The following is a 27,419-nucleotide window of genomic DNA, read 5'->3' on the forward strand; positions in this document are numbered from 1 at the left end:
TTGTAAGCTATGCGGCTATATAGAGAGATACACAGAGATAATATGGAGATACAACGGGGGGAAGGGAAGTTTTCAAACCATCGTCCCTCTTGGCGGACTCTTTCCCGGGGAAAGGGCCACGCTCCGGTGGTGGGTGTCGGTTTGTGTGCTTCTCAGCCGGTTCCTCTCTCTCTGCCCCCCCCTCCTCTCACCCCCACCCCCGTTTCGCTTGCTTCTCATTCAGTCTTCAGAGGGACACGAAATCCACGGCTTGGAGAAGAGGCAACGAAAGGAGCAAGAGGAGTAGCCACGAAGTGTTCTGGATCAGAAGGCTGATGCCGGCACATTTTACTAGCTTGTCTGCAGAGAAGCAACAGGAGGGGGAAAGGAGAGAAGAGAGACCGTCAGTTCAGGAAGGGAAAGGCTGGTGGCAGGAAAGTAATCGGGCCCAGGGGGCTCGGCTGAAGCTCAAGCATTTGTAACAATCCTCCCCCTCCCCCCAAAAAAAGTCTGGTTGTCATTACTGTTTGGCCAGGCAAAGGTTTTGTTCACCTATAACAGAGGTGTCAAACATGCAGTTCGGGGGCCGAATCAGGCCCATGGAGGGCTCCTATCAGGCCCCCAAGCAACTGGCTGGCATCTGCTTCCTTCTCCCTCTCTCTTGCTTCCTTCTGCATCACAGCTTGCTTTGCAAGGCTTGCTCAATCGCACAGGAGCTACAGAGCAAAACCTCCATTTTCTCCATTGGCTGAGGTGCCTCCCTTGGGGAGGAGACGGGGAGGGAGAGCTTGCTTTGCCAGGCTCTCTCAATTGCACAGCAGAGCTAATGAGCCAAGCTTCTTTTCCTTCTATAGGCTGAGACTCCTCCCCCTCCTTGTCCCCCAGGGAAGGAAGGAAAGAGCCAGAGCTTCTTTTGCCCAGTTCCCTGGATCCCATGGGAGAGATACAAAGAAAGCATCTCTAAGACCAATAAGTGCTAACGTTTTAAGCATGTTTTAAGTTTTTTTAAAATATATATATTTGCTTTTGTCTGTGTTCTTTATAAAATTTATATCTCTGCTACCTAATCATAAATAGGTACATACAAGGCCCAGCCCGACATGGCTCGGCCCATCCCGACAAGGCCTCCTTTATGTCAGATCCAGCCCTCATAACTAATGAGTTTGACACCCCTGCCTTATAAGAAAATCGCTAGGCAAAACTAGCTGTAGAATCTCAGCACTCAGCATCATTATCCTTGATAGAGAAGTAGACAGGGATCGAGAAGAGGGTTGCCTCCTTCCCGGGGGGCACCAAGAGGCCCCCTAATTAGGGTTGCCAACCTCCAGTTGGGGAAAACCAACAACATGGGATCACAGTTCATTTCTGAAGGCAATACCAAAAGCAAACGCTGTGCTACATCGATCCAAGCGGGCAGCCGTGTTGCTCTGAAGCAGCAGAACAAAGTCGGAGTAAAGCGGCACCTTTAAGACCAACAATGTTTTATTCAGAACAAAAGCTTTCGTACGTAGAAGCGTGCCTGCATACGAAAGCTGGCGTTCAGAATAAAACTTTGTTGGTCTTAAAGGTGACACTTGACTCCGACTTTGTTCTACTGTGATATACAGGCGACAATGTTCAGTAAAAAATTTAGGAGTCATATAAACAGGGGCCATTTTGTAGAAAAACAGGCGGTGGAGCTCATCCAGGGAGCGTTATGCAGCTGCACCTACTATTCAATGGACAAGGTGGGAAGGAGGAGGTGGAACTCTCAGAAAGGTTCAGGAGCTGCGCTCCGGTGAGCTCCCACTGAATCCGAGGCCTGCACATAAATCTGTTGCGTACAGTGTAAAGTACAACTCTGCAACATTACAATAAGGGTCCATCCGCAACATTACACGATAGGTCCATCCCCAAGGAGCACCCAGATGTCAGCTCATTTTATCATGCCCAAAGACTTCCTCAGGAGTAATCCAGCAATTGCCAGGATCGACCTCAGGGGGCACCACAGAGCAGCAGAGGCCCTGTCTAGCTGCCGCCACCTGGGATCCTAACCGCAGACTTGAAGATAGAAGATGAAGAAGATATTGGATTTATATCCCACCCTCCACTCCGGAGAGTCTCAGAGAGGCTCACAATCTCCTTTCCCTTCCTCCCCACAACAGACACCCTGTGAGGTAGATGAAGATATTGGATTTATATCCTGCCCTCCACTCCGAAGAGTCTCAGAGCGGCTCACAATCTCCTTTCCCTTCCTCCCCCACAACAGACACCCTGTGAGGTAGATGAAGATATTGGATTTATATCCTGCCCTCCACTCCGAAGAGTCTCAGAGCGGCTCACAATCTTCTTTACCTTCCTCCCCCACAACAGACACCCTGTGAGGTAGATGAAAATACTGGATTTATATCCCGCCCTCCACTCCGAAGAGTCTCAGAGCGGCTCATAATCTCCTTTACCTTCCTCCCCCACAACAGACACCCTGTGAGGTAGATGAAGATATTGGATTTATATCCCGCCCTCCACTCCGAAGAGTCTCAGAGCGGCTCACAATCTCCTTTCCCTTCCTCCCCCACAACAGACACCCTGTGAGGTAGATGAAGATATGGGATTTATATCCCGCCCTCCACTCCGAAGAGTCTCAGAGCGGCTCACAATCTCCTTTCCCTTCCTCCCCCACAACAGACACCCTGTGAGGTAGATGAAGATATTGGATTTATATCCCGCCCTCCACTCCGAAGAGTCTCAGAGCGGCTCATAATCTCCTTTACCTTCCTCCCCCACAACAGACACCCTGTGAGGTGGGTGGGGCTGGAGAGGGCTCTCCCAGCAGCTGCCCTTTCAAGGACAACCTCTGCCAGAGCTATGGCTGACCCAAGGCCATGCTAGCAGGTGCAAGTGGAGGAGTGGGGAATCAAACCCGGTTCTCCCAGATAAGAGTCCGTGCACTTAACCACTACACCAAACTGACTTGGAAACAACTGGTGCTCACACAGGAGACTACCTTCACTTTTGGGGGGGGGGGGCTTTTTCTAGTGTCTAATGATAGCACAGAAGCCCCATGGCGCAGAGTGGTGAAGCTGCAGTCCAAACTCTCTGCTCGCAACCTGAGTTCGATCCCGGCGGAAGCTGGGTTCAAGTAGCCGGCTCAAGGTTGTCTCAGCCTTCCATCCTTCCGGGGTCAGCAAAACAAGTCCCCAGCTTGCTGAGGTGGGGGGGGGAAGTGTAGATGACAGGGGGAGGCAAGGGCAAACCGCCCTGTAAAAAACGTCACCGTCACCCCAGAGTCAGGAACGACTGGTGCTTGCACAGGGGATTACCTTTTGAAGGATAGCGTGCGAGCCTGATTTCTGTCAGATCTTGGAAGCTAAGCCTGACCTGGATGGTTCAGGCTAGCCTGATATTACCAAATCTCAGAAGCCAAGCGGGGTCAGCCCTGTTTAATTTCTGGAGGAGAGACCACCAAGGAAGACCAGGGTTGCTCTGCAGAGGTAGGCAATGGCAAACCACCTCAGTTCATCTCTTGCCTTGACCTGAAGGGCCAAGGCTGGCCTGATCTCTTCTGATCTTGGAAGCTAAGTAGGGTTGGTCCTGGTTAGTTTTTGGAGGGGAGACCACCAAGGAAGACCAGGGTTGCTCTGCAGAGGCAGACCATGACATACCACCTGTTCGTCTCTTGCCTTGACCTAGATGGTTCAGGCTAGCCTGATTTCATCAGATCTCAGAAGTTAAGCAGGGTAAGCCCTGTTTAATTTCTGGAGGAGAGACCACCAAGGAAGACCAGGGTTGCTCTGCAGAGGCAGGCAATGGCAAACCGCCTCTGTTCATCTCTTGCCTTGACCTGGAGGGCCAAGGCTAGCCTGATCTCTTCTGATCTTGGAAGCTATGTAGGGTTGGTCCTGGTTAGTATTTGGATGGGAGACCACCAAGGAAGACAAGGGTTGCTCTGCAGAGGCAGGCCATGACATTCCACCTGTTCGTCTCTTGCCTTGACCTAGATGGTTCAGGCTAGCCTGATTTCATCAGATCTCAGAAGTTAAGCAGGGTCAGCCCTGGTTAGTTTTTGGAGGGGAGACCACCAAGGAAGACCAGGGTTGCTATGCGGAGGCAGGCAATGGCCAACCACCTCAGTTCATCTCTTGCCTTGATCTGGATGCCTTAAGCTCACCTGATTTCATCAAATCTCAGAAGCTAAGCAGGGTCAGCCTTGGTTAGTTTCTGGAGGAGAGACCACCAAGGAAGTCCACGGTTGTTATGCAGAAGCAGGCTATGGCACACCGCCTCAGTTCATCTCTTGCATTGACCTGGATGCCTTAAGCTCACCTGATATCATCAGATCTCAGAAGCTAAGCAGAGTCAGCCCTGTTAGTTTTTTGGAGGGGAGAGCACCAAGGAAGACCAGGGTTGCTCTGCAGAGGTAGGCAATGGCAAACCACCTCAGTTCATCTCTTGCCTTGACCTGGAGGGCCAAGGCTGGCCTGATCTCTTCTGATCTTGGAAGCTATGTAGGGTTGGTCCTGGTTAGTTTTTGGAGGGGAGACCACCAAGGAAGACAAGGGTTGCTATGTGGAGGCAGGCAATGGCCAACCACCTCAGTTCATCTCTTGCCTTGACCAAGATGGTTCAGGCTAGCCTGATTTCATCAGATCTCAGAAGCTAAGCAGAGTCAGCCCTGTTAGTTTTTTGGAGGGGAGACCACCAAGGAAGATCAGGGTTGCTCTGCAGAGGCAGGCAATGGCACACCGCCTCAGTTCATCTCTTGCCTTGACCTGAAGGGCCAAGGCTGGCCTGATCTCTTCTGATGTGGAAGCTAAGTAGGGTTGGTCCTGGTTAGCATTTGGAGAGGAGACCATCAAGGGCGCCCAGGGTCGCCAACGCAGAGGCAGGCAACGGCACACCACCCCCGAATGGCTCTTTCCATCCCCGATGACAGCGCCAAGGACAGCGAATCAGGCCTGGATGATTTCTGAAGGCCTGCCTCACCTTTGACGACAGTGACATTCCTGGTCTGTTCGCCTGTTAGGTCATTGGTGATCTTCAGCTGGCACACGTAGATGCCTTCGTCGGCAGCGGTGAAGCCGTAGACGTTGAGGTGCAGGAGGTTCCTCTTGAGGGTGACGTTGGCGCGGCTCCTGAAGGCGGTTTCCGGCACGCCGAAGTTGCTGGCGACGATGCGCATGGCCCTGGAGTCCTTGGTCATGCGGAATTCGTAACTCAGGGGGTTGTCAGTCTTATTGTCGTACTCACAGTCCAAGCGCAAGTTCTGGTCTTTTATGCAGGCTGTCAGCGTCCGGATCTTCTGGCACTGAGCAAATTGAAGGACTGAGGAAGGCAAGACGGTCACATCGTCACCACCACTGAAGGGGCCTAGACATTTATTTACCGTATATACTCGAGTATAAGCCGACCCGAATATAAGCCGAGGCTTCTAATTTTACCCCAAAAATCTGGGAAAACTTATTGACTCGAGTATAAGCCTATATTACTCCCCCTATGTGTGTGGCGGAGGGGAGGGGGAAGGGAGGGGCTTCCCTGCCTTAAGACGCCGAGCGGCGCGCGGCCTTCCCCACATCCCTCCGCCCCCGCAGCCTGCCTCGCGCACACTTTGCAAACCGGGGCCAGGAGCGGCTGAGTCATCGGCGCCTGGAAGTTGAGGGGGCCGGAGAGCTCCGGGGCGCTGCTGCCGAGCGCGGGGATGTGGCCACTGGGCGCACAACGCCGCCGCCTCCTCCTCCTCCTCCTGCTGCCCGCCGCCGCCTTCTGCTTCCTGCTGCTGCCCGCGGCACATGGAGCAGCAGGAGAAGCCTCGAGCAGGCGAGGGTCGGACGCCGCTTCCCCCGCCCCGAGCTGGGACTGGCCGGAAGGTATGCGCGACGCTCCGGAGCCCTGCCGGGGAGGGGAGGGACCCCCCCCTTGGCAATGCGGGGGCCCCCCAGACCTGGGGCAATCCGCTCCCCCCGCCCCCCCCTCCCTACGCCACTGGGGTAATCATTATTATAGCCGGGCAGGAGGCTGATTACCGTAATCAATAAAATATGCAGGTGTATGGCAGGCCGGATAGAATAGTGACTCGAGTATAAGCCGAGGAGGGGGTTTTTCTGCCCAAAATTTGGGCAGAAAAACTCGGCTTATACTCGAGTATATACGGTATTTATTTATTTATGATTTGTATCCCGCCCTTCCCACAAAAGTGGCTCAGGGCGGCTCACAACAGAAAATAAGACATAAGTTAGATTAACGTTTAAATATATAAACAATTAAAACAATCAAAACGTTTAAAACCTTAAAACATCGAACCTTATAACAATATAAATAGCAAGAGTCTGATAAGCTACATTAGTTCCGGTACCAGTTAAGTGTAAGCTAACCAGAAGAGGGTTGTCTTACAGGCCCTGCGGAACTGAGTAAGGTCCCGCAGGGCCCTCACCTCCTCCGGTAGCTGGTTCCACCATATAGGGGCCGTAACCGAGAAGGCCCTGTCCCTAGAAAACTTAAGGCGGGCTTCTTTTGGCCCGGGGATAGCGAGAAGGTTTTGAGTTCCCGACCTCAGTACTCTCTGGGGAACATGTGGGGAGAGACGGTCCTTCAGGTAGGCAGGTCCCAGGCCATATAGGCCCATACCTTCGGGCAATCTGGGCAAGGGGTCGCATATAGATGTTGAATAACATCGGGGAGAGAACCGCCCCTTGGGGCACACCACAGTCAAGAGGGTGCCTCCGGGATAGCTCCCCCCCAATCGCGACCCTTTGTCCCCGACCATCGAGGAAAGAAGAAAGCCACTGTAAGGCTAACCCCTGAATCCCCGCGTCGGCAAGGCGGTCAGTTAGTAGCCGATGGTCGACCGTATCGAACGCTGCCGATAGGTCCAACAACATCAGCACTGCCGAGCCACCCCGATCCAGATGCCATTGAAGGTCATCTACCAGGGCAACCAACACCGTCTCCGTCCCATGGCCCGGGCGAAAGCCGGACTGAAGTGGGTCAAGGATGGAAGCGTCATCCAGGAAGGTCTGTAACTGTCTCGCCACTGCCCTCTCAATAAGTTTGCCCAGAAAGGGCAAATTTGAAACCGGCCGACGCACGGCAGCGGCGGTCTCAAGGAACGGGGAGCCTCATCGGCCGCTGACAGGCCAAACGACACGTTATGTCCCCCCGGGGGAGTTCTTTTGCTTCGAAGAAACGCGAACCGCTTGAAAGGAACAGGGCGGCAGCCTCTGAAACAAGCAAAACCACCCCTCGCCTAACATCTGTCCCATATGCGGAAATGTAGGTGAAGCGTCTTTGGTTGCTTCAGTTCCACGAAGTGAGAAAGTTCACCTGTTAAAATTTCTGCCTCAGAGATTTGGTGGGGGGGGTGGGGGGAGATAAAAAAATCCCACAAAGGGCACCAGTGCAAAGTGGAGCATGGTAAGTTGTGCTCTCTTGCAGCTCCCGTAAGGCCCCCTCCTTATACAAATGCCCGTCCCAGCAAGAAGAAGAAAACATTGGATTTATACCCCGCCCTCCACTCCGAATCTCAGGATGAGTGGCTCACAATCTCCTTTACCTTCCTCCCCCACAACAGACACCCTGTGGGGTGGGTGGGGCTGAGAGAGCTCTCCCAGAAGCTGCCCTTTCAAGGACAACTCCTGCAAGAGCTATGGCTGACCCAAGGCCATTCCAGCAGGTGCAAGAGGAGGAGTGGGGAATCAAACCCGGTTCTCCCAGATAAGAGAGCCATGGCTATCCCAAGGCCATTCCAGCAGCTGCAAGTGGAGGAGGGGGGAATCAAACCCGGTTCTCCCAGATAAGAGAGCCATGGCTGACCCAAGGCCATTCCAGCAGCTGCAAGTGGAGGAGTGGGGAATCAAACCCGGTTCTCCCAGATAAGAGAGCCATGGCTCACCCAAGGCCATTCCAGCAGCTGCAAGTGGAGGATTGGGGAATCAAACCCGGTTCTCCCAGATAAGAGAGCTATGGTTGTCCCAAGGCCAGCTGCAAGTGGAGGATTGGGGAATCAAACCCGGTTCTCCCAGATAAGAGAGCCATGGCTCACCCAAGGCCATTCCAGCAGCTGCAAGTGGAGGAGTGGGGAATCAAACCCGGTTCTCCCAGATAAGAGAGCTCTGGCTGACCCAAGGCCATTCCAGCAGCTGCAAGTGGAGGAGTGGGGAATCAAACCCGGTTCACCCAAATAAGAGAGCTCTGGCTGACCCAAGGCCATTCCAACAGCTGCAAGTGGAGGAGTGGGGGAATCAAACCCGGTTCTCCCTGATAAGAGTCCGCACACTTCACCCCTACCCCAAACTGGCAGCATTCCCATGCCAAAGGATTTAAAAGTCTGCAAAATTGTGAGCCATTATCAGCCACCGGATATTTTCTAGCATTCTGCAACAGCTAACTTGGGGCATGCAGATGCCTCGGACAGCCACTAGATGGCAGCCCCACCCCTCAGGCAGTGCCCTTTACCTGTTACCAGGACAGCAATGCCAATAGTGAACTTCATCTTGTCTTCCTCTGTGGCTTGGAACACAGCACTGGGGTGGAAGAAACCTAGGAGAGAAAAGCAGCGCCTGGTCAGTTGAGAGGAGGCTAACGGTCCAAAGCAACAGGAATGCAACCAGGAAATGCCCATTGTCTTATTCACACCCTGGGACTGGGCATTCCCCAATGACGCCAAGCGCAACAGCTACACTAATGGCCCCTTCCGGTTTCCATACACTCCTCAGCATCAAAGGTACGCAACAGGGACGAGAGACAGCGTAGGGCAGTGGTCAGCAATGCTCTCTCTAACCTGTGGAGTCTTGTGAGCAAAAATTGTACCCCATGAGCTACTGGCATTAAAACTGTGAGTTACTGCATCAATGAGTTTGCTTCGGGGCCATTCTTCCTCAGCTGAGGCAAAAATAAGAACATAAGAGAAGCCATGTTGGATCAGGCTAACGGCCCATCCAGTCCAACACTCTGTGTCACAGAAGAACATAAGAGAAGCCATGTTGGATCAGGCCAACGGCACATCCAGTCCTACACTCTGTGTCAAAGAAGAACATAAGAAGCCATGTTGGATCAGGCCAACGGCCCATCCAGTCCCACACTCTGTGTCACATAAGAACATAAGAGAAGCCATGTTGGATCAGGCCAACAGCCCATCCAGTCCAACACTCTGTGTCACATAAGAACATAAGAGAAGCCATGTTGGATCAGGCCAACAGCCCATCCAGTCCCACACTCTGTGTCACAGAAGAACATAAGAGAAGCCATGTTGGATCAGGCCAACGGCCCATCCAGTCCCACACTCTGTGTCACATAAGAACATAAGAGAAGCCATGTTGGATCAGGCCAACAGCCCATCCAGTCCAACACTCTGTGTCACAGAAGAACATAAGAGAAGCCATGTTGGATCAGGCCAGTGGCCCATCCAGTCCAACACTCTGTGCCACATAAGAACATAAGAGAAGCCCTGTTGGATCAGGCCAATGGCCCATCCAGTCCTACACTCTGTGTCAAAGAAGAACATAAGAAGCCATGTTGGATCAGGCCAATGGCCCATCCAATCCAACACTTTGTGTCACACAGTGCCCCCCCCCCAAAAAAAAATTATATACCGTATATATATATAACATATATACACACACACACACATATGCACAAAAATTTCTGAGCCGTAGCCTAAAAAGCCATGAGCTAGTTCACACTAACTCAGCTTAGAGCAGGGGTGGCCGAACTTGCTTAACGTGAGTCACACAGAATAAATGTTGGATGTTTGAGAGCCGCAAGATGTGAATGTCAGATGTTTGGAGAGCCGCGAGGCAGAAAGGAAAGAAAGGTGGAAAGAAAGCAAATAGACGGAAGAAGGGAGAGGTGGGGAAAAAGCAACGTTAACTTTAAATGCCTTCTCCAAGGCAGCCAATGAGGTAGCGGAGGCCTTCGACAGCCACACAGTATGTGTGAAAGAGCCGCATGTGGATCCCGAAGCCACAGTTCGGCCACCCGTGGCTTAGAGGGAACACCGGTCAGAGAATCATTGACTGAAATCTCTGCTCTGCTATGGAAACTGGCTGACCTTGGATCAGTCACACTCTGCCTAACCTACCTCCCAGGGCTGTGGTGGAGATAAAATGGAGGTGATAACAATGGCAGCTGCTTCAGGGTCCCACTGGAGAGAAAGGCAGGATATAAAGGAAGGCCATAAGCCAAGAGAGGCTTGCTCACCAGTCAGGAAAAGAGCTCTGCTCCTGAGCTCTGAACAGCAGGTTGTCTTGTTGGACACCGAACGCTACTACGTGTGCAGGCTCAACCCAATCCGGCAAGGGTTTTCTTACTATAGATCTCTGCCTGAAAAGTGTCTCAGGGACTACTACTGGCCACTACTGATGAAAGGCATTTCCCCCCACGGAAACCCACAACAGCTTACACCATTCTCCACCGTATTATTCGCACAACAATCCAGCGAGGCTGAAAGAGCGGGACCGGCCCGAGGTCACCCAGAAAGCTTTCGTTGGCAAAAGAGAGATTCGGACTCAGGCCTCTCAGTCCCCACTCCGAGACTCTGACCGCTACACCTTCCTGGCTATCAACAGGAGACCATTTTGCCCCACGGCCTTGTCACTGCGAGTCAACTGGGCTTGACAAGAAGTGCTGGATTGGGAAAGATCATAGAATCATAGAGTCGGACGGGACCTCTAGTCCAACCCCCTGCACAATGCAGGAAACTCACAAACTCCTCCCCCTAAATTCACAGGATCCTCATTGCTGTCAGATGGCCATCTAGCCTCTGTTTCAAAACCTCCAAGGAAGGAGAGCCCACCACCTCCCGAGGAAGCCGGTTCCACTAAGGAATCGCTCTAACCGTAAGGAAGTTCTTCCTAATGTTGAGCTGGAAACTCTTTTGATTTAATTTCAACCCATTGGTTCTGGCCCTACCTTCTGGGGCCACAGAAAACAATTCCACCCCCTCCTCTAGAGGACAGCCCTTCAAGGACTTGAAGATGGTGATCCTATCACCTCTCAGCCATCTCCTCTCCAGGCTGAACATCCCCAGCTCCTCCAGCTTTTCCTCATAGGACACGGTCTCCAGACCCCTTACCATCTTCGTTGCCCTCCTCTGAACCCGTTCCAGCTTGTCTAGCACCTTCTTAAAATGCGGTGCCCCAAATGAACCCAAGATTCCAGGGGAGGTCTTCCCAGAGCAGAGTCAAGGGATACCATCGCATCACATGATCTGGACAGCAGACTTCTGTGGATACAGCCCCAAACTGCATTTGCATTTACATGGTCTACAAAGAGCCAGTGAGTTTCTGCATCTGCCCCGATTCCCACCCGGTTCTGGTTCTTTGCAGGAGCTAAGCCAGGGGTCAGATCTCATGGGCAACATGGCGCCCTCCAAGACCTTTCCTGGTGTCTGCCTAGTAGCCTTTAGGAAGTGGGAGGGGCCTAGGATTGCCAGGCCTCCTCAGGCCACCGGCAGGGAATCGAGTGTCAAGGTCACCAGATCCAGGCTGGGAAACTCCTGGAGATATGGGGATCAAGCCTAACGAAACAAGAGACTGCAAGTGGGGTCCAACGCCAAGGAGCCCACCCTCAAAAGCATCCGTTTTCTCCAGGGAAACCGATCTCTGTAGTCTGGAGAGAAGATGTAATTCCAGGGGATCCCCAGGCCCCACCTGGAGGTTGGCATCCCACACTGGGCCAAGTGCTTTTACCCAGCCAGGTTCCTTAGTACGATTGGCAGGTTTTTAAAAGCGCTGCCACCTCAGCACAAGGATCTTCACTGTATGACTAAAGATAAGCAGTGGCAGCCATTTTATGGCTGGCTCCTCCTCCTGCAGCCGCCATTTTGTGGCTGTGCCCACCACACAGTGCCAGAATTGAAAGGGGCCCACAGGCTCAATAAAGTTGGGGACCCCTGAGCTAAGCAGAGATCAAGTTACCCTGATAGGGCAAGTATAGGAACAGAGGGGGGCACTGCAGCAAAACACATGGGTGTGATAAGTAGTTGCCAACTCTCAGGCGGGGCCTGGAGTTCGCCCACCATGACAGTTGATTTCCAGATTATGATCCGTAACCTTGGAGAAAACGGCTGCTTAGGGGGTGGACTCTCTGGCAGCATACTCTGCTGAGGTCCCTCCCCTCTCCAAACCCCATCTTCCCCAAAATCTCCAGGTATTTCCCCAGGCAGAGTTGGCAACTCTAGTTTCCCATCAGACAAAAGTGGGTTATCTGAAAACTAAAAGTTTGAGTCCCATTTCACCTCCAAGACCAACTAAGTTCAATTCTGGGTATAAGTGAGTACTGAGTAACTTAGCACGTGTAGTGAGATAAGAACCCAGTATCTCTGTTAAGTCCTGGGGACTCCATTGTCCTGAGTGTTGGAATAAGGAATGCCAGTCAGCAGAGCAGCACAGAGCTCTGTCACTTCAGCAAGGGAGCCAAGACTTGGGAAGGGCAAAAGGGTTACCTGGCACTGGAGACTGAGCTTCTATCAAGCACAGGAAACCTATTCGGTCCCTTTGTATCTCACACTTGCCCTTCAAGAAAGTCAGGACAACTTAAATAACTCTCTCTCTCGAGACCGCCCTGTCCTGGATGGCCCAGGCTAGCCTGATCTCTAAGAGAGCCAGTTTGGTGTAGTGGTTAAGTGCGCAGACTCCTGTCTGGGAGAACCAGGTTTGATTCCCCACTCCTCCACTTACAGCTGCTGAAATGGCCTTGGGTCAGCCATAGCTGTGGCAGAGCTGTCCTTCTGAGAGCCAGTTTGGTGTAGTGGTTAAGTGCGCGGACTCTTATCTGGGAGAACCGGGTTTGAGTCCCACTCCTCCACTTGCACCTGCTGGAATGGCCTTGGGTCAGCCATAGCTCTGGCAGAGGTTGTCCTTGTGAGAGCCAGTTTGGTGTAGTGGTTAAGTGTGCGGACTCTTATCTGGGAGAACTGGGTTTGATTCCCCACTCCTCCACTTGCAGCTGCTGGAATGGCCTCGGGTCAGCCATAGCTCTGGCAGAGGTTGTCCTTGTGAGAGCCAGTTTGGTGTAGTGGTTAAGTGCGCGGACTCTTATCTGGGAGAACCGGGTTTGAGTCCCACTCCTCCACTTGCACCTGCTGGAATGGCCTTGGGTCAGCCATAGCTCTGGCAGAGCTGTCCTTGTGAGAGCCAGTTTGGTGTAGTGGTTAAGTGTGCGGACTCTTATCTGGGAGAACTGGGTTTGATTCCCCACTCCTCCACTTGCAGCTGCTGGAATGGCCTTGGGTCAGCCAGAGCTCTCTTATCTGGGAGAACCAGGTTTGATTCCCCACTCCTCCACTTGCAGCTGCTGGAATGGCCTTGGGTTAGCCATAGCTATCGCAGGAGTTGTCCTTGAAAGGGCAGCTGCTGTGAGAGCCCTCTCCAGCCCCACCCACCTCACAGGATGTCTCTTGTGGGGGGAGAAGATACAGGAGATTGTAAGCCACTCTGAGACTCTGATTCAGAGAGAAGGGCGGGGTATAAATCTGCAGTTGTCATCTGATCTTGGGAGCTAAGCGGGGTCAGCCCTGGTTAGTATTTGGAGACCACCAAGGAAGTCCAGTTTGCTGGGCAGAGGCAGGCAATGGCCATCCACCTCTGAATGCCTCTTGGCTTGAAAACCCCACGGGGTTGCTGCTAAGTCTCCTGTGACCTGACAGCCCTTTCCATCCCTACTTGAGACCAGCCTAGGGTCACACGGTGAGCTTCATGGCACAGCAGGGATTCGAACCCAGGCCCCAATCCAAGGTGGGATCTGCCGCCTCCTACTGGCTTGGCGTAACCAGCATTTAGCTGCAGAGGACGACTGCGACCCAGAGGGATTCTTCTGACAGTTCTTGCAAAAGTTACTGTCCTATCTACAGAGCTAGTGCGCTGCAGTGGCTAGGGATGGGCCGTGACGGAGAAGAACCAAATTCAAATCCCTCCTCGGGCTGTGCTGCTCGGTAGGTGGCTTTACTCATCGACCTGACTCACCTTAAACTACTATAAAGGGTTGCCTCGAGGGCGGGAATGTCCCATATACGTCGTCGTGAGCTCCATGGGATAAAAACGCCAGGAATAAATGAATTTAAATAGCGGAATGTGTTCTCCGACCTAGCTAGTTTAAAACACATACCCTGCATTCAAGAAGAAGACTGCAGATCTATACCCTGCCCTTCTCTCTGAATCAGAGACTCGGAGCGGCTTACAATCTCCTCTATCTTCTGCCCCCACAACAGACACCCTGTGAGGTGGGTGGGGCTGAGAGAGCTCTCGCAGCAGCTGCCCTTTCAAGTACAACTCCTACAAGAGCTCTGGCTGACCCAAGGCTATTCCAGCAGCTGCAAGTGGAGGAGTGGGGAATCGCACCTGGTTCTCCCAGGTAACCCCTCCACCAAACTGGCTCTTCTTTTGTATCACTGAGGCGGATGAACGGAGCGTAAGTGCCAATTTTGCTACTATGAAGCAAACCCTTTGGTTTGCTCCTGTCCTATAAGGGGCCATGGTGTTCCGAATGGCACGAGAGACTGAGCCGCATCCCTTCTGGCTTGGCAGCTGCCTGCGGTCCAGCGCAACCTGAGAGCTTCTTGCACCAAACGGCCTCAAAACTGGTTGTGTCTGCCCAGTCCCGTGAGACTGACGCAGGCAAGACCTCGATGCCCAGGCAGGTGGCATGGCACCTTCCGCTTGCAGGGAACAGGTGCGTCTGCAGCTAGGAGAAGAAAGATTCCATCTGTACTCTGCTCTTGGATACTGACACTTCTGGATTCATGGCGAAAGACCTTGTTCTGTGATATTGTTCCACCATGGCGATAATATAAAAAGGTAAAGGGAGTGCCCTGTGCAAGCACCAGTCGTTTCCGACTCTGGGGCGACGTTGCTTTCACGTTTTCACGGCAAGACTTTTTACGGGGTGGTTTGCCGTTGCCTTCCCCAGTCATCTACGCTTTCCCCCCAGCAAGCTGGGGACTCATTTTACCGACCTCGGAAGGATGGAAGGCTGAGTCAACCTGGAGCCGGCTACCTGAACCAGCTTCCACTGGGATCGAACTCAGATCGTGATAATAGGGGGCAAAACTGACATGGCGGCGAGCAAAATCGTCTTAAGCGCTTGAAGTCGTACACTTACGTGCTTATATGTTTTAAATTTTGATACTCTCCCTGCATTGTAAACTTCCCATTTAGACTTTGTGACTACACATTATTTTGTATTAGGGAATAATTATTTCTAAATATACTTGTTAGAACGTGGTTGAGTTTTGATATATTTCTTCGTCATTGTCCACAGGGTTTTTTTTGGTAATTTGCTGCACTTTCTGAGGTACAATTCTGGTCACCACACTTCAAAAAGATATTATAGCATTGGGGAAAAGTGCAGAAAAGGGCAACTAGAATGATTAAAGGGTTGGAACACTTTCCCTATGAAGAAAGGTTAAAACATTTCGGGCTGTTTAGCTTGGAGAAATGTCGACTGCAGGGTGACATGATAGAGGATTACAAGATTATGCATGGGATGGAGAAAGTAGAGAAAGAAGTACTTTTCTCGTTTCTCACAATACAAGAACTCGTGGGCATTTGATGAAATTGCTGAGCAGTCGGGTTAGAACTGATAAAAGGAAGTCCTTCTTCACCCAAAGGGTGATTGACATGTGGAATTCACTGCCACAGGAGGTGGCGGCGGCTACAAGCATGGGCAGCTTCAAGAGGGGAATGGATAAGCATACGGAACAGAGGTCCATCAGTGGCTGATAGCCACAACTTATTATTGGAACTCTCTGGGGCAGTGATGCTCTGTATTCTGGGTGCTTGGGGGGGGGGGGCGCAGTGGGAGGGCTTCTAGCCCCACTGATGGACTTGGGGGGTTTTGGCCACTGTGTGACACAGAGTGTAGGACTGGATGGGCCACTGGCCTGATCCAACAGGGCTTCTCTTATGTGACACAGAATGTTGGACTGGATGGGCCATAGGCCTGATCCAACATGGCTTCTCTTATGTTCTTATGTGACTCAGTGTTGGACTGGATGGGCCATTGGCCTGATCCAACATGGCTTCTCTTATGTTCTTATGTGGCACAGAGTGTTGGACTGGATGGGCCATTGGCCTGATCCAACATGGCTTCTCTTATGTTCTTATGTGACTCAGAGTGTTGGACTGGATGGGCCATTGGCCTGATCCAACATGGCTTCTCTTATGTTCTTATGTGACACAGAGTGTTGGACTGGATGGGCCATTGGCCTGATCCAACAGGGCTTCTCTTATGTGGCACAGAGTGTTGGACTGGATGGGCCATTGGCCTGATCCAACATGGCTTCTCTTATGTTCTTATGTGACTCAGAGTGTTGGACTGGATGGGCCATTGGCCTGATCCAACAGGGCTTCTCCTATGTGGCACAGAGTGTTGGACTGGATGGGCCATTGGCCTGATCCAACATGGCTTCTCTTATGTGGCACAGAGTGTTGGACTGGAGGGGCCATTGGCCTGATCCAACATGGCTTCTCTTATGTTCTTATGTGACTCAGAGTGTTGGACTGGATGGGCCATTGGCCTGATCCAACAGGGCTTCTCTTATGTGGCACAGAGTGTTGGACTGGATGGGCCATTGGCCTGATCCAACATGGCTTCTCTTATGTTCTTATGTGACATAGAGTGTTGGACTGGATGGGCCATTGGCCTGATCCAACATGGCTTCTCTTATGTTCTTAAATAACTATGGTAATGCATCTATGGCAGAATAGGCCCGCAGGCCCTGTTCCAGCCTGCCTTTTAAGGCAGGGGTGTCGAAATCATTTGTTACGAGGGCCGGATCTGACATAAATGAGTGCTTGTTGGGCCGGGTTATGTTGGGTTGGGTCGAGTCATGTTGGGCTAGGCCATGTGCATACCTATTTAACATTAGGTAGCAGAGATATAAATGTTTGTAAAGGACACAATTTAAAAAAAAAATTAAAACATGCTTAAAACGTTAGCATTCAGTGATCTTAAAGATGCTTTTTTTGTATTTCTCCCATGGGATCCAGGGAACTGGGCAAAGGAAGCTCTGGCTGTTCCCCTCCCCCCCACCAGGGGACCAGGAGGGGAAGGAGCCTCAGCCAACGGAGAAAAGAGAGGGTTTGCTCTGTAGCTCCTGTGCAACTGAGCAAACCTTGCAAAGCAGGCTGTGATGCAGAAGGAAGCAAGAGAGAGGGAGAAGGAAGCAGATGACAGCCGGTTGCTCGGGGGCCTGATCCAGCCCCCGAACTGCCTGTTTGACACCCCTGCTCTAAGGTTTTCCCAATACCCGGAGAGGCTTCTTTTTCTCTCATGGGTAACCACTTACCACCACCTGACCTTTGTATGGAATTGCCCACTGGGAGGATCAACACTCTCAGCTTCCCTTCCAAGCTCGGAGGCCTTGCCCTCAGTGTCTCCCACTGCCCAGCATCTGGCCACCACCATGGGGATAGTCAGGGCCGGTGCAAGGCTTCTTGGTGCCCTAGGAGAACTGTCCACTAGCGCCCCCACCAGAAATGTAAAAAACAGAGAATTGAAGGAGAAATGAAGAAACTTGAAACTATTTTTAATTTAAAGGGCTTTTTATTTTAAATTTTAATTTTTTTAAAAAATTGTGAGATTACTACCCAGTCCTTTTAGCTGGAGGGGCCAGGGTAAGCACTTCACGTGACCATTTCTACTTGATGGAGGTGCGAGGGACAAGACCTTCACGTGACCATTTCTACTTGTTCATTTAGCTGGAGGTGCGAGGGACAAGACCTTCACGTGACCATTTCTACTTGATCATTTAGCTGGAGGTGCGAGGGACAAGACCTTCACGTGACCATTTCTACTTGATCATTTAGCTGGAGGTGCGAGGGACAAGACCTTCACGTGACCATTTCTACTTGATCATTTAGCTGGAGGTGCGAGGGACAAGACCTTCACGTGACCATTTCTACTTGATCATTTAGCTGGAGGTGCGAGGGACAAGACCTTCACCTGACCATTTCTACTTGATCCTTTTAGCTGGAGGTGCGAGGGACAAGACCTTCACATGACCATTTCTACTTGATCCTTTTAGCTGGAGGTGCGAGGGACAAGACCTTCATGTGACCATTTCTACTTGATCCTTTTAGCTGGAGGCGCAAGGGACAAGACCTTCACATGACCATTTCTACTTGATCCTTTTAGCTGGAGGTGCGAGGGACAAGACCTTCACGTGACCATTTCTACTTGATCCTTTTAGCTGGAGGTGCGAGGGACAAGACCTTCACGTGACCATTTCTACTTGATCATTTAGCTGGAGGTGCGAGGGACAAGACCTTCACGTGACCATTTCTACCTGATCCTTTTAGCTGGAGCCGCCAGGGACAAGACCTTGTGCGTGCAAGAAAGATGCTCTCCCACTGAGCTACGGCTCCCACCCCCTGGCTCAGTTAAAGTAGAGCAGGAAGGATGAGTGGCAGCAGACAACTTCAACAGGAGCCAGTTTTTAGAAATTGTAATTGGCTCTTCTTCAGCTTTTACAGTTGGTTAATTTATCCCTGCCAGGCTCCAAGGAGCACGCTGCGCAGGCGCCGTCCGCTTTCGCATTTCCCAGGTCTGTAACAGACCTGGGGAATGCAAAACCAACCAGGCAGCATCTACGCTCCATGGAGCCTGCTTTCCATTGGGGGAGGCAGGCTCCAAGGAGGACACCCGCTGTATGCGGGGAGATGCACCCAAGTGGCACCCTAGGGAGCTGCCTACTGGGCCTACTCCCACGCACCAGCTATAGGAAAAGGGGTTTTTTAATTGGATTTATATCCCTCTCTCCACTCAGTCTCAGAGCGGCTCACAATCTCCTTTATCTTCCTCCCCCACAACAGACACCCTGTGAGGTGGGTGGGGCTGAGAGGGCTCTCACAGCAGCTGCCCTTTCAAGGACAGCTCTGCCAGAGCTGTGGCTGACCCAAGGCCCTTCCAGCAGGTGCAAGTGGAGGAGTGGGGAATCAAACCCGGTTCTCCCCGATAAGAGTCCGCGCGCTTAACCACTACACCAAACTGGCCCTCAGTTTACTGCCTTGTGTACCCTGCAGGAATAGCCACTTGCCAACTGCCTTCCTTCCCCATGGCCTCTCCCTTCAGGCAGTGGAGATCTATGCGGTACAGAGAACCACTTACCAGCATCCAAAGTTCCAAATTATTTATTTAAAAGAAAACGTTCACAAGCATACTTTTAGCGCAGCACCGGACTGAGTAAGGGGCTCGAGATAAAGGGTTAAAATGCAATTTCTTGGTCCCTCTCCGTAGACATGCCCTATCAGATGTTAAAACATAGGACAGGCTCCTTAGCTTAGAATGTTACAAATCTCTACAGAGCTGCCTTTACCTTGAAACCTTCTCTAGCTCTCCGGGCAAGTACATGGTTAATGGCCACCTCCTCCAGACCTCTGCTAAGAATTTTGTCCTGATGGACTCAGCACAAAAGAGTGCTTTCTCATGGTTCCTCTGAGTTTTATCACCTCTTTCTTCCCCACCCACTGACCAGCTCAGAGAAGCCTTTCCTGAAGTCTCCAGAATTTCCTCCCCAAAGTCTCTGTTCCCTGCTTGAAGGGGGGGGGGGAGCTTAACCATCCCATTATCCAAACTTCGCATTTGTACAAAGGTAGGCTAAGGTAAATCTGGAAAGCTGAACTGACTTCACCCCTTCCTGCATGTCTTCTGCCCAGAGGGGGGGGGGGGACTCTAAAATTCAGAGTGAAGGTTTTGTTCATTTCAAACCTCCAAAAAATAAATGCATTTCTTCATAGCATCCAAGGTGGCACAGGGGTTCCTGTTGGATTGGGAAGATCTGGGCACAAACCCTCACTCAGCCTTGAAGTTTTCTGGGTGATCCTGGACCAATTGTGTTCTCTCGCTGTGATCCAAAACACAAGAGAAGGGGAGGTAAAAAGTGTCATATGTCACCCTGATCTCTTCAGAAGACAAGCCACTATAATAATCAGTATATACCAGGGATGGCCAAACTTGCTTAACATAAGAGCCACGCAGAATAAATGTCAGATGTTTGAGAGCCAAAAGATAGGAAGAAGAAGTAAACTAGATTTATACCCCACCCTTCTCTCCCACGCACCAGCCATAGGGAAAGGGTTTTTTTAATTGGATTTATATCCCACCCTCCACTCAGAGTGGCTCACAATCTCCTATATCTTCTCCCCCCCCACAACAGACACCCTGTGAGGTGGGTGGGACTGAGAGGATTCTCATAGCAGCTGCCCTTTCAAGGACACCTACAAGAGCTACGGCTGACCCAAGGTCATTCCAGCAGGTGCAAGTGGAGGAGTGGGGAATCAAATCCGGTTCTCCCAGATAAGAATCCGCACACTTAACCACTGCAAACTACCTTTCAACTCGAAGGAAGGAGGGAAGGAAGGAAGAGGTGGAAAGAAAGCAACTTTAAATGCTGTCCACTGGCTTGGTGAAGTGATCTAAAAGGACTTTAGATGCCTTCTTCAAGCTGTCCAAATCAGAAGTGGGGGCTTTGAGAGCCACACAATATGTGTGAGAGCCACATGTGGCTCGTGAGCTGAGTTTTGGCCACCCCTGGTATGTACAGTGGTAAGTTACCACTGATTGGGATGTATTCCAAAAGCCTTGAAATCAGGAAGGGGCCAAGACCCAGTGGAAGAGCCTCTGTTTGGCATGCAGAAGGTCCCAGTTTCTATCCCCAGTATCTCCAGTTAAAGGGATCTGGCAGTCAGTGATAAGAAAAGGATGACTGCAGATTTATACCCCGCCCTTCTCTCTGAATCAGAGAGGCTTACCATCTGCTTTACCTTCTCCCCCCACAACAGGCACCCTGTGAGGTGGGTGGGGCTGACAGAGCTCTTACAGCAGCCACCCTTTCAAGGACAACTCCTGCGAGAGATATGGCTGACCCAAGGCCATTCCAGCAGCTGCAAGTGGAGAAGTGGGGAATCAAACCCCGTTCTCCCAGATAAGAGTCCATGCACTTCACCACTACACCAAACCGGCTCTCTGAAAAGGAAAAGACCTCAGCTGCTGCCTGTCTGAGCAGACAATACTAACTTTGATGGACTGAGGGTCTTAGTAGAGGTCAACTTCACATGAAATGGAGGTACTGGATGGGTGAATGTGGATGGTTTCTCACCAAAGCTTTCCTGCAAAATGTGCGGTAACTGTTTAGCAATCCTAGCATAAACTCCCTGCTATCAACCTCTTCCTTCTCCTGGATAGCTGCTCCTCAAATCTGTTTTCCATCGCTTAAGCAGACCAGGTTACCAAGATGGTCATACACATCCAAGGACAAGCTGGCCATTATAGTGCATTATATTGGTATCTCATTTTTCTGACCAATCCCCTCCCCCCGCCACAACAGATACAACTTTTGTGAGCATGCACATTTCGTTCCAACAACTCTCATGGCGTTTGCCAAATGCGACCGACCCTATTTCCTGCCCCCCAAAAGGAGGGAGACCCTTTTCAATGTTAAACCCAGGGGTGGGATTCTAGCAGGAGCTCCTTTGCATTTTAGGCCACACCCCCTGATATAGCCAATCCTCCAAGAGCTTACAAAAAAGAGCCTTGTAAGCTCTTGGAGCATTGGCTACACCAGGGGGTGTGGCCTAATATGCAAAGGAGCTCCTGCTAGAATCCCACCCCTGGAGCCCCCCCGCCACTATTAAATAAACAGTCCCTTGAGAAAGAAACGGATGTGGTGACAAGAGCCGGAGGAATTGGATTTTTCATCTACCAAACTCAAAAAACAAGAAAGATTTTAAAAAAAAAAGACAAAAGAGCAAAGCCCAGAAACAACATTTAAATAATCTGGGAAGAGAGCCCTTTATCCCTTTAAAGCCGGGGAGGGGAACGAAAGTGGTGGTGGGGGTAATTTTATTTATTTACTTTATTTACACCCCACCTTTCTCTCCAAGCGGTTTGCATCATTCCCCTTTTCTTCATTTTATTCTCACGATGCCCCTGCGAGGTAGGTAAGGCTGAACCCGTGACTGGCTCAAGGACACCAAGCAAGCTTCCAACGGCAGTGGGGATTCTAACCTGGGTCTCCCAGATCCTTGTTGGATTCTCTAACCACTACACTCTATCAGCGGGTGAACCAGGAACAAAGGCACGATGGGGTCATGTGACGGCCACCTCCCTCCCTCTCCTGGGTTCACCCAGACGGAGGTGAGATTCTCGGTTGCTTCATTTCTTCCAAGGGCACAGAGCCTTCTGTCTGGGGAAAAGAGCTTCTGTCGGCAGCAGAAGTGCAGCCGCAGGGAAAATTCAGAAGGATGCCGGCAGGTTCGAGGCCAGACCCAAGGATTTCCCAAGGACAAGACAGAACAGAGACAATGAAAAAAAAAATAGACCTGTACTGGGAATGCTGAAAAGAAAAGGCGTCAATGCATCCTTGGAACCTGTCCTTGGCCTTAATTGCATATGTTCGGAAATAGGCTTGGGGCACTCTGCACATGACCAGAGATTCTTTGTTCTTACTTCACGTTCTAGACTGAAGTTCCCTCTCCTGCTGTACGCCATAGGACAAATGGAAGAAAGGGAGTTAGATTTGGAAAATAGTGTGTGTGTGGAAGAGTGGGATTAAAAGAGAAGTTCTGATTGTAGATTTCCTCGTGGCTTATGTAGGTCAACCTTCAAAGCATGAACGAAGACAGCCAGTTAGAAGGTGCCCTTCCAAAACATCTGTGTCAGGGCTGCATTGTTCCGTAATGCTGGGGTGGGGGGGGGGGGGGGAGAGAGTCAAATGTTTGAATTTGTGCCAAAACACTAGCTAGCCAGAAAAGCCAGGCTGCCAACTGACCACAAAAAACCCAGCATGGCACGCTCTTACACATTTAGTGGCTGCTGGGTCTGCAAAAATCAGCAAAAGGCTCATAAAGGAAGCGAAACACCACCACTTTGCTCAGGTACATGCAACATAGTGCTGTTTAAAGCACAGGCACAGAAGGCTAGCTGTGAAGTTGGCAATCCTGTGCAAACCTTTCCCTTGACAAGCCAATTTTGCAGGTGCAGAATTTTACCCTACAGGGATTCTATAAAATAATATGAAAAAGGTAAGAAGACATTGGATTTATATCCCGCCTTTCACTCCGAATCTCAGAGACTCAAGAGTGGCTCACAGTCTCCTTTATCTTCCCCCCGCCCCACAACAGACGCCCTGTGAGATGGGTAGGGCTGAGAGCAGCTGCCCTTTCAAGGACAACCTCTGCTGGAGCTATGGCTGACCCAAGGCCATTCCAGCAGCTGCAAGTGGAGGAGTGGGGAATCAAACCCGGTTCTCCCAGATAAGAGTCCGCACACTTCACCACTACACCAAACTGGCTCTCTAATATATTCCCCATGCTGCATAAGCCCTACTTTTGGATCACGTCCCCAACTCTGTCTGTGGGGGATTGGGTGTGCCATTTTTGCGGCTATCAGTGCTCTTTTCTTCCCTTTTGGCTGTCCTGCTCCCCCTCACCGCCACCCCTCCCCCCCCGCCTCGAAAGTGGAAAACAAAACTAGGATGAGTCATCTATGAGAGAAGGGGAAGAGGATGGAAAATTCAGGAGGGAGGCTTTGGAAAAGCCAGAAGGCCCCATCCTCACCCCAGAGGAGAGGAGCAAAACAACCAAGAATCTTGCAGTTCTAGAGCCTCATTTTTTCTTCAAATACCGTGACCCAACATGGTGCAGTTCTTGGAACGAATCAAGGACTGGGGAGATGAACCTGAGTTCAAATTAAGCCAGTTGTTCTTCAATCCCGACCCGCCTCACGGGACTCAAACTGCGCAAAGCACATTGGTGGTAACAGGATAAGAACTGGAAGAATGAAGGAGGCCTTGATTGGCAGGTTCCCTTTCTAGGACCGACCTCTACCCTCCCCCTTTCTCTCTCTCATATCTGCATCAATGTAAACCTGAGACTTCACTTCATTAGGGTCAGGCTACGCAACAGGGCTCTCGTCTTATCAAGCAGAACAGCTCCCCTGAGCATGGCCAGAGAGTATTTCCCCCCCCCCACACACACACATCTGCATGATGTTGGAATTCTGGGCCTGCCATTCCCCATGTTTTATTCAACCCTAAGAGGGGAGGGGGAGGCGCGTCAGAATGGAGGTTCTCACGATGATGAAAGGAGAGATTGCGTTAACTTTCCCTTTCCGTGCCCCGTTTCCCAAAAAGGGAAAATGCATCCAAAAAAGTACGGTGGGAGGGGAGTCTTTACTGCCAAATAACAATGACGCCAACCGTCGTCTACCCTCGATTAACCCCAGAGCATTTGTGGGGGAGGGGGCGCGACGGAAACGGCTTTTCAGAGAACGAGGGGGGGGGCGCCCCCTCTCCTCTGGAGCCGTCGGATTTCGCGCTCGTCTATGCGCAATTACGCACGATCAGGCGCAACGGGGCATGGCTGAAAGGGCGGCGGCGGCGGGGGCGTTTCTAAAAAGTCTGCCCTGCAGCCTACTCCACCCCGCCGCAACCAGCTCGGACTGCAGCGCCGCCGCAACCCAGCCGCGCCACTAGAGCCTCCGGCGAGGCCGCCTGCAAGAACCCGCAGCCTCGCCCGCCCCGTCCAGCTTCGATGGTGCGCTTGGACCATCGGGCGAGTTGCCAGGCGAGGGCCGGTTCGTTGGCTGCTTGGCAGCGCCCCGGGCTCCACTGCAGCAACCGCTGCCCAGACGAAGGGGTCGCCTCCGCGACAGCCGTCTAACGGGCCAGCCAGGGGGCGCAGCAGCCGGCCGTCCTCCAGCGGCCTTTGCAACTGGCCTCGGCGCGGGTGGTGGTGATGGAAGCGCCCCAGCCGCCTCCCTTCGACGTCCCTGCTGCGGGGCCGAGCTTCTCCACCTCGACGGCTGCCAAAGGGCTCCACAAAGCCCAGCAACGCGCCCGCCCTCCACGGCGTGCATTGCCCGGACCGAACCGCAGCCCGCCCCACCCCGACTTCCCCCGCCCGCATTCGACGGCGGCCCCTTTCCTTTGCACCCCCTTGCCCGCAGCCTCCAACCAGCCGCCCCCCCGTCGCCTTTCTCCTGCTTTGCGCTGCAAAGTCCCGCCAATGCACCAACATCTCCCCTCCGCCGCCCCCCCCTCCCTCGCCGCGAGGCTTCCAGTTACCTGTGAGCCTCGACGAGCCGCCCGCTCCTCTCGTCTGCTACGGCCGGCGGCTACTGGCACGAGGCTGCTGCTGCTGCTGGGCGGCGGGGCGGGGAAAGGCGAGGCTCCGCCCGTCGGGCCCACCCCCTGCGGTAGAAGCCGGCGCTTCTGCAGGGCCGGCGGTGCCGCAGTTTAGGAGGCGCCTCCCCCTTTCTTTGGAGGGGGGAAGGGGGCGTGCAAACGTCCTCCTCTCTTCCTTTGGCGCGCGCCTTGGGAGCCCTTGCAAAATGGGGAGGGGGCACTTTGAATTAGGAAGGGGTGGGGAGGCGTCGTGGTGCGCAGGAGCCAGCCGCAGGAAACGCGGGGGGGTGGGTAGGTGGGTTCAAGTTGGAGAAAGAGGGGAATGCACCAGGCCTGTAATTCTGCAAGGAACGACGCCCACATTCCATTGGCTACCTTTGCGCTTTAGAGCGCCCCTTTCCCCAGCCTTGGCGCATGCGCAGACCTAGCCGCGTGAAGCCTTTTTTGGGGAGGGGGATGTTTTGCAGAAACAGGAGGGCCTGTTAGGGCTGCTGGGGGCAGAGCTCGGTCCCGCATCTTTAAGAATTAGTCCCATATGCAGCGCTCTGGCTTTTCTGCATTGGGGAGATAAATCCAGGGCCGGAGGGACGGCTGGCAGCAACACCGCAAGACTGGATGCGCATCAGAGGCCCCAGGTTCAATCCCTGGCGTTTCCGGGGAGGCGGGGGGAGATGAAGGCAGCCAGTGCTGGAGTGCAGCGCGCTTTAGATGGCAGCGCGGTCAGTCAAGTCGCAGCTGATTTGTGGTGACTCCCAGGCACGCTGCGAACAGAGGGGGTTTGTTGCCTGTCCCTTGTAGAGGAAGAAGAGGATATTGGCTTTATATCCCGCCCTCCGCTCCGAATCTCAGAGGCTCACAATCTCCTTTATCTTCCTCCCCTGCAACAGATGCCCTGTGAGGTGGGTGGGGCTGAGAGGGCTGTCCCAGAAGCTGCCCTTTCGAGGACAATCTCTGCCAGAGCATTCCTGCAGCTGCAAGTGGAGGAGTGGGGAATCAAACCCGGTTCTCCCAGATAAGAGAGCTCTGGCTGACCCAAGGCCATTCCAACAGCTGCAAGTGGAGGAGTGGGGAATCAAACCCGGTTCTCCCAGATAAGAGAGCTTTGGCTGGTCCAAGGCCATTCCAGCAGGTGTAAATGGAGGAGTGGGGAATCAAACCCGGTTCTCCCAGATAAGAGAGTTCTGGCTGACCCAAGGCCGTTCCAGCAGCTGCAAGTGGAGGAGTGGGGAATCAAACCCGGTTTTCCCAGATAAGAGAGCTATGGCTGACCCAAGGCCATTCCAGCAGCTGCAAGTGGAGGAGTGGGGAATCAAACCCGGTTCTCCCAGATAAGAGAGCTCTGGCTGACCCAAGGCCATTCCAACAGCTGCAAGTGGAGGAGTGGGGAATCAAACCCGGTTCTCCCAGATAAGAGAGCTCTGGCTGACCCATTCCAGCAGCTGCAAGTGAAGGAGTGGGGAATCAAACCTGGTTCTCCCAGATAAGAGAGCTGTGGCTGACCCAAGGCCATTCCAGCAGGTGCAAGTGGAGGAGTGGGGAATCAAACCCGGTTCTCCCAGCACTCAGCCACAACACCCAACTGGCTCTCTTGCATATCCCCCCTGGATTTCTGGGTGGATCTCCCATCCTAGTCCTAACTCAGGACGGACCACCCTGCTTAGCTCCTGAGGTCTGATGAAGTCAGGCCCTCGAGGGCAGGACAGAACCGAACAGAGGCACTTGGTGGCTGCTTGTCTCCGCATTGCACCTTGAACAGGGCTCGCTTAATTTGCTTAACATCAGAGCCACACAGAATAACCGTCGGATGTTGGCGAGCTGCAAGGCATGAACGTCAGATGTTTGAGAGAAGGAAGGAAAACAGGAGGAGGGAGGGAGGTGGAGGTGGAAAGAAAGCAACTTTAATTTTAAATGCATTCTCCAACCTCCTGGCTCGCTTGGCTTGGAGAAGGGATTTAAAGAGAGAAATGCCTTCTCCAAGCTTGCTAGTGGGGTGGTATATATGTGAAAGAGCAACATGTGACTCCTGAGTTTCAGTTTGGCGACCTCTGCCCTAGACTGTCTGGCATCCTAGGCAAGGCTAACTTCTGGAGCCCCCGCACCGCACTGTGTCACGTTCTCAGGGCGCAGGCAGGCAGGAGTCCCAAGCCAGTCCAAAGTCAAAGCCCAGGAAGTCAAGCAGGAGCCAAGTCACCAATGCAGAATCACAAACCGGAATCAGAAGTCAGTGTCCAAAAGCCAAAAGGTCAGGGTGCCAAGGAAATCAAGCAGGTCAGGATCAGCAATCAGGAAGGAGCGTGGATGCAAGCCAGAGAATCGACTTGTTACCAGGTCACCAGGTCCTGGGTGG

The 27,419-nt window shown here is 52.3% G+C and overlaps 1 protein-coding gene across 2 annotated transcripts; it reads right to left on the reverse strand.

Moving 5' to 3' along the window:
• Positions 1 to 25,431, reverse strand: THY1 (Thy-1 cell surface antigen). Of its 2 annotated transcripts, XM_060250787.1 has the most exons (4): positions 25,013 to 25,431; positions 8,407 to 8,490; positions 4,942 to 5,280; positions 1 to 339 (listed from the first exon to the last, which is right to left on the reverse strand). In XM_060250787.1, exons 2-4 carry the CDS (start codon positions 8,441 to 8,443, stop codon positions 227 to 229), a joined length of 489 nt encoding a protein of 162 aa, XP_060106770.1. In that variant the 5' UTR covers positions 8,444 to 8,490; positions 25,013 to 25,431; the 3' UTR covers positions 1 to 226. The 2 variants fall into 2 exon arrangements, with proteins under 2 accessions (XP_060106770.1, XP_060106769.1); XM_060250786.1 differs by lacking the exon at positions 25,013 to 25,431 and having other exon boundaries at positions 8,407 to 8,491.
• Positions 25,432 to 27,419: the final 1,988 nt, after the last annotated feature.

The sequence above is a fragment of the Heteronotia binoei genome, chromosome 12, assembly GCF_032191835.1.
Source record: "Heteronotia binoei isolate CCM8104 ecotype False Entrance Well chromosome 12, APGP_CSIRO_Hbin_v1, whole genome shotgun sequence".
In the NCBI taxonomy this organism is placed as follows: Eukaryota; Metazoa; Chordata; class Lepidosauria; order Squamata; family Gekkonidae; genus Heteronotia; species Heteronotia binoei.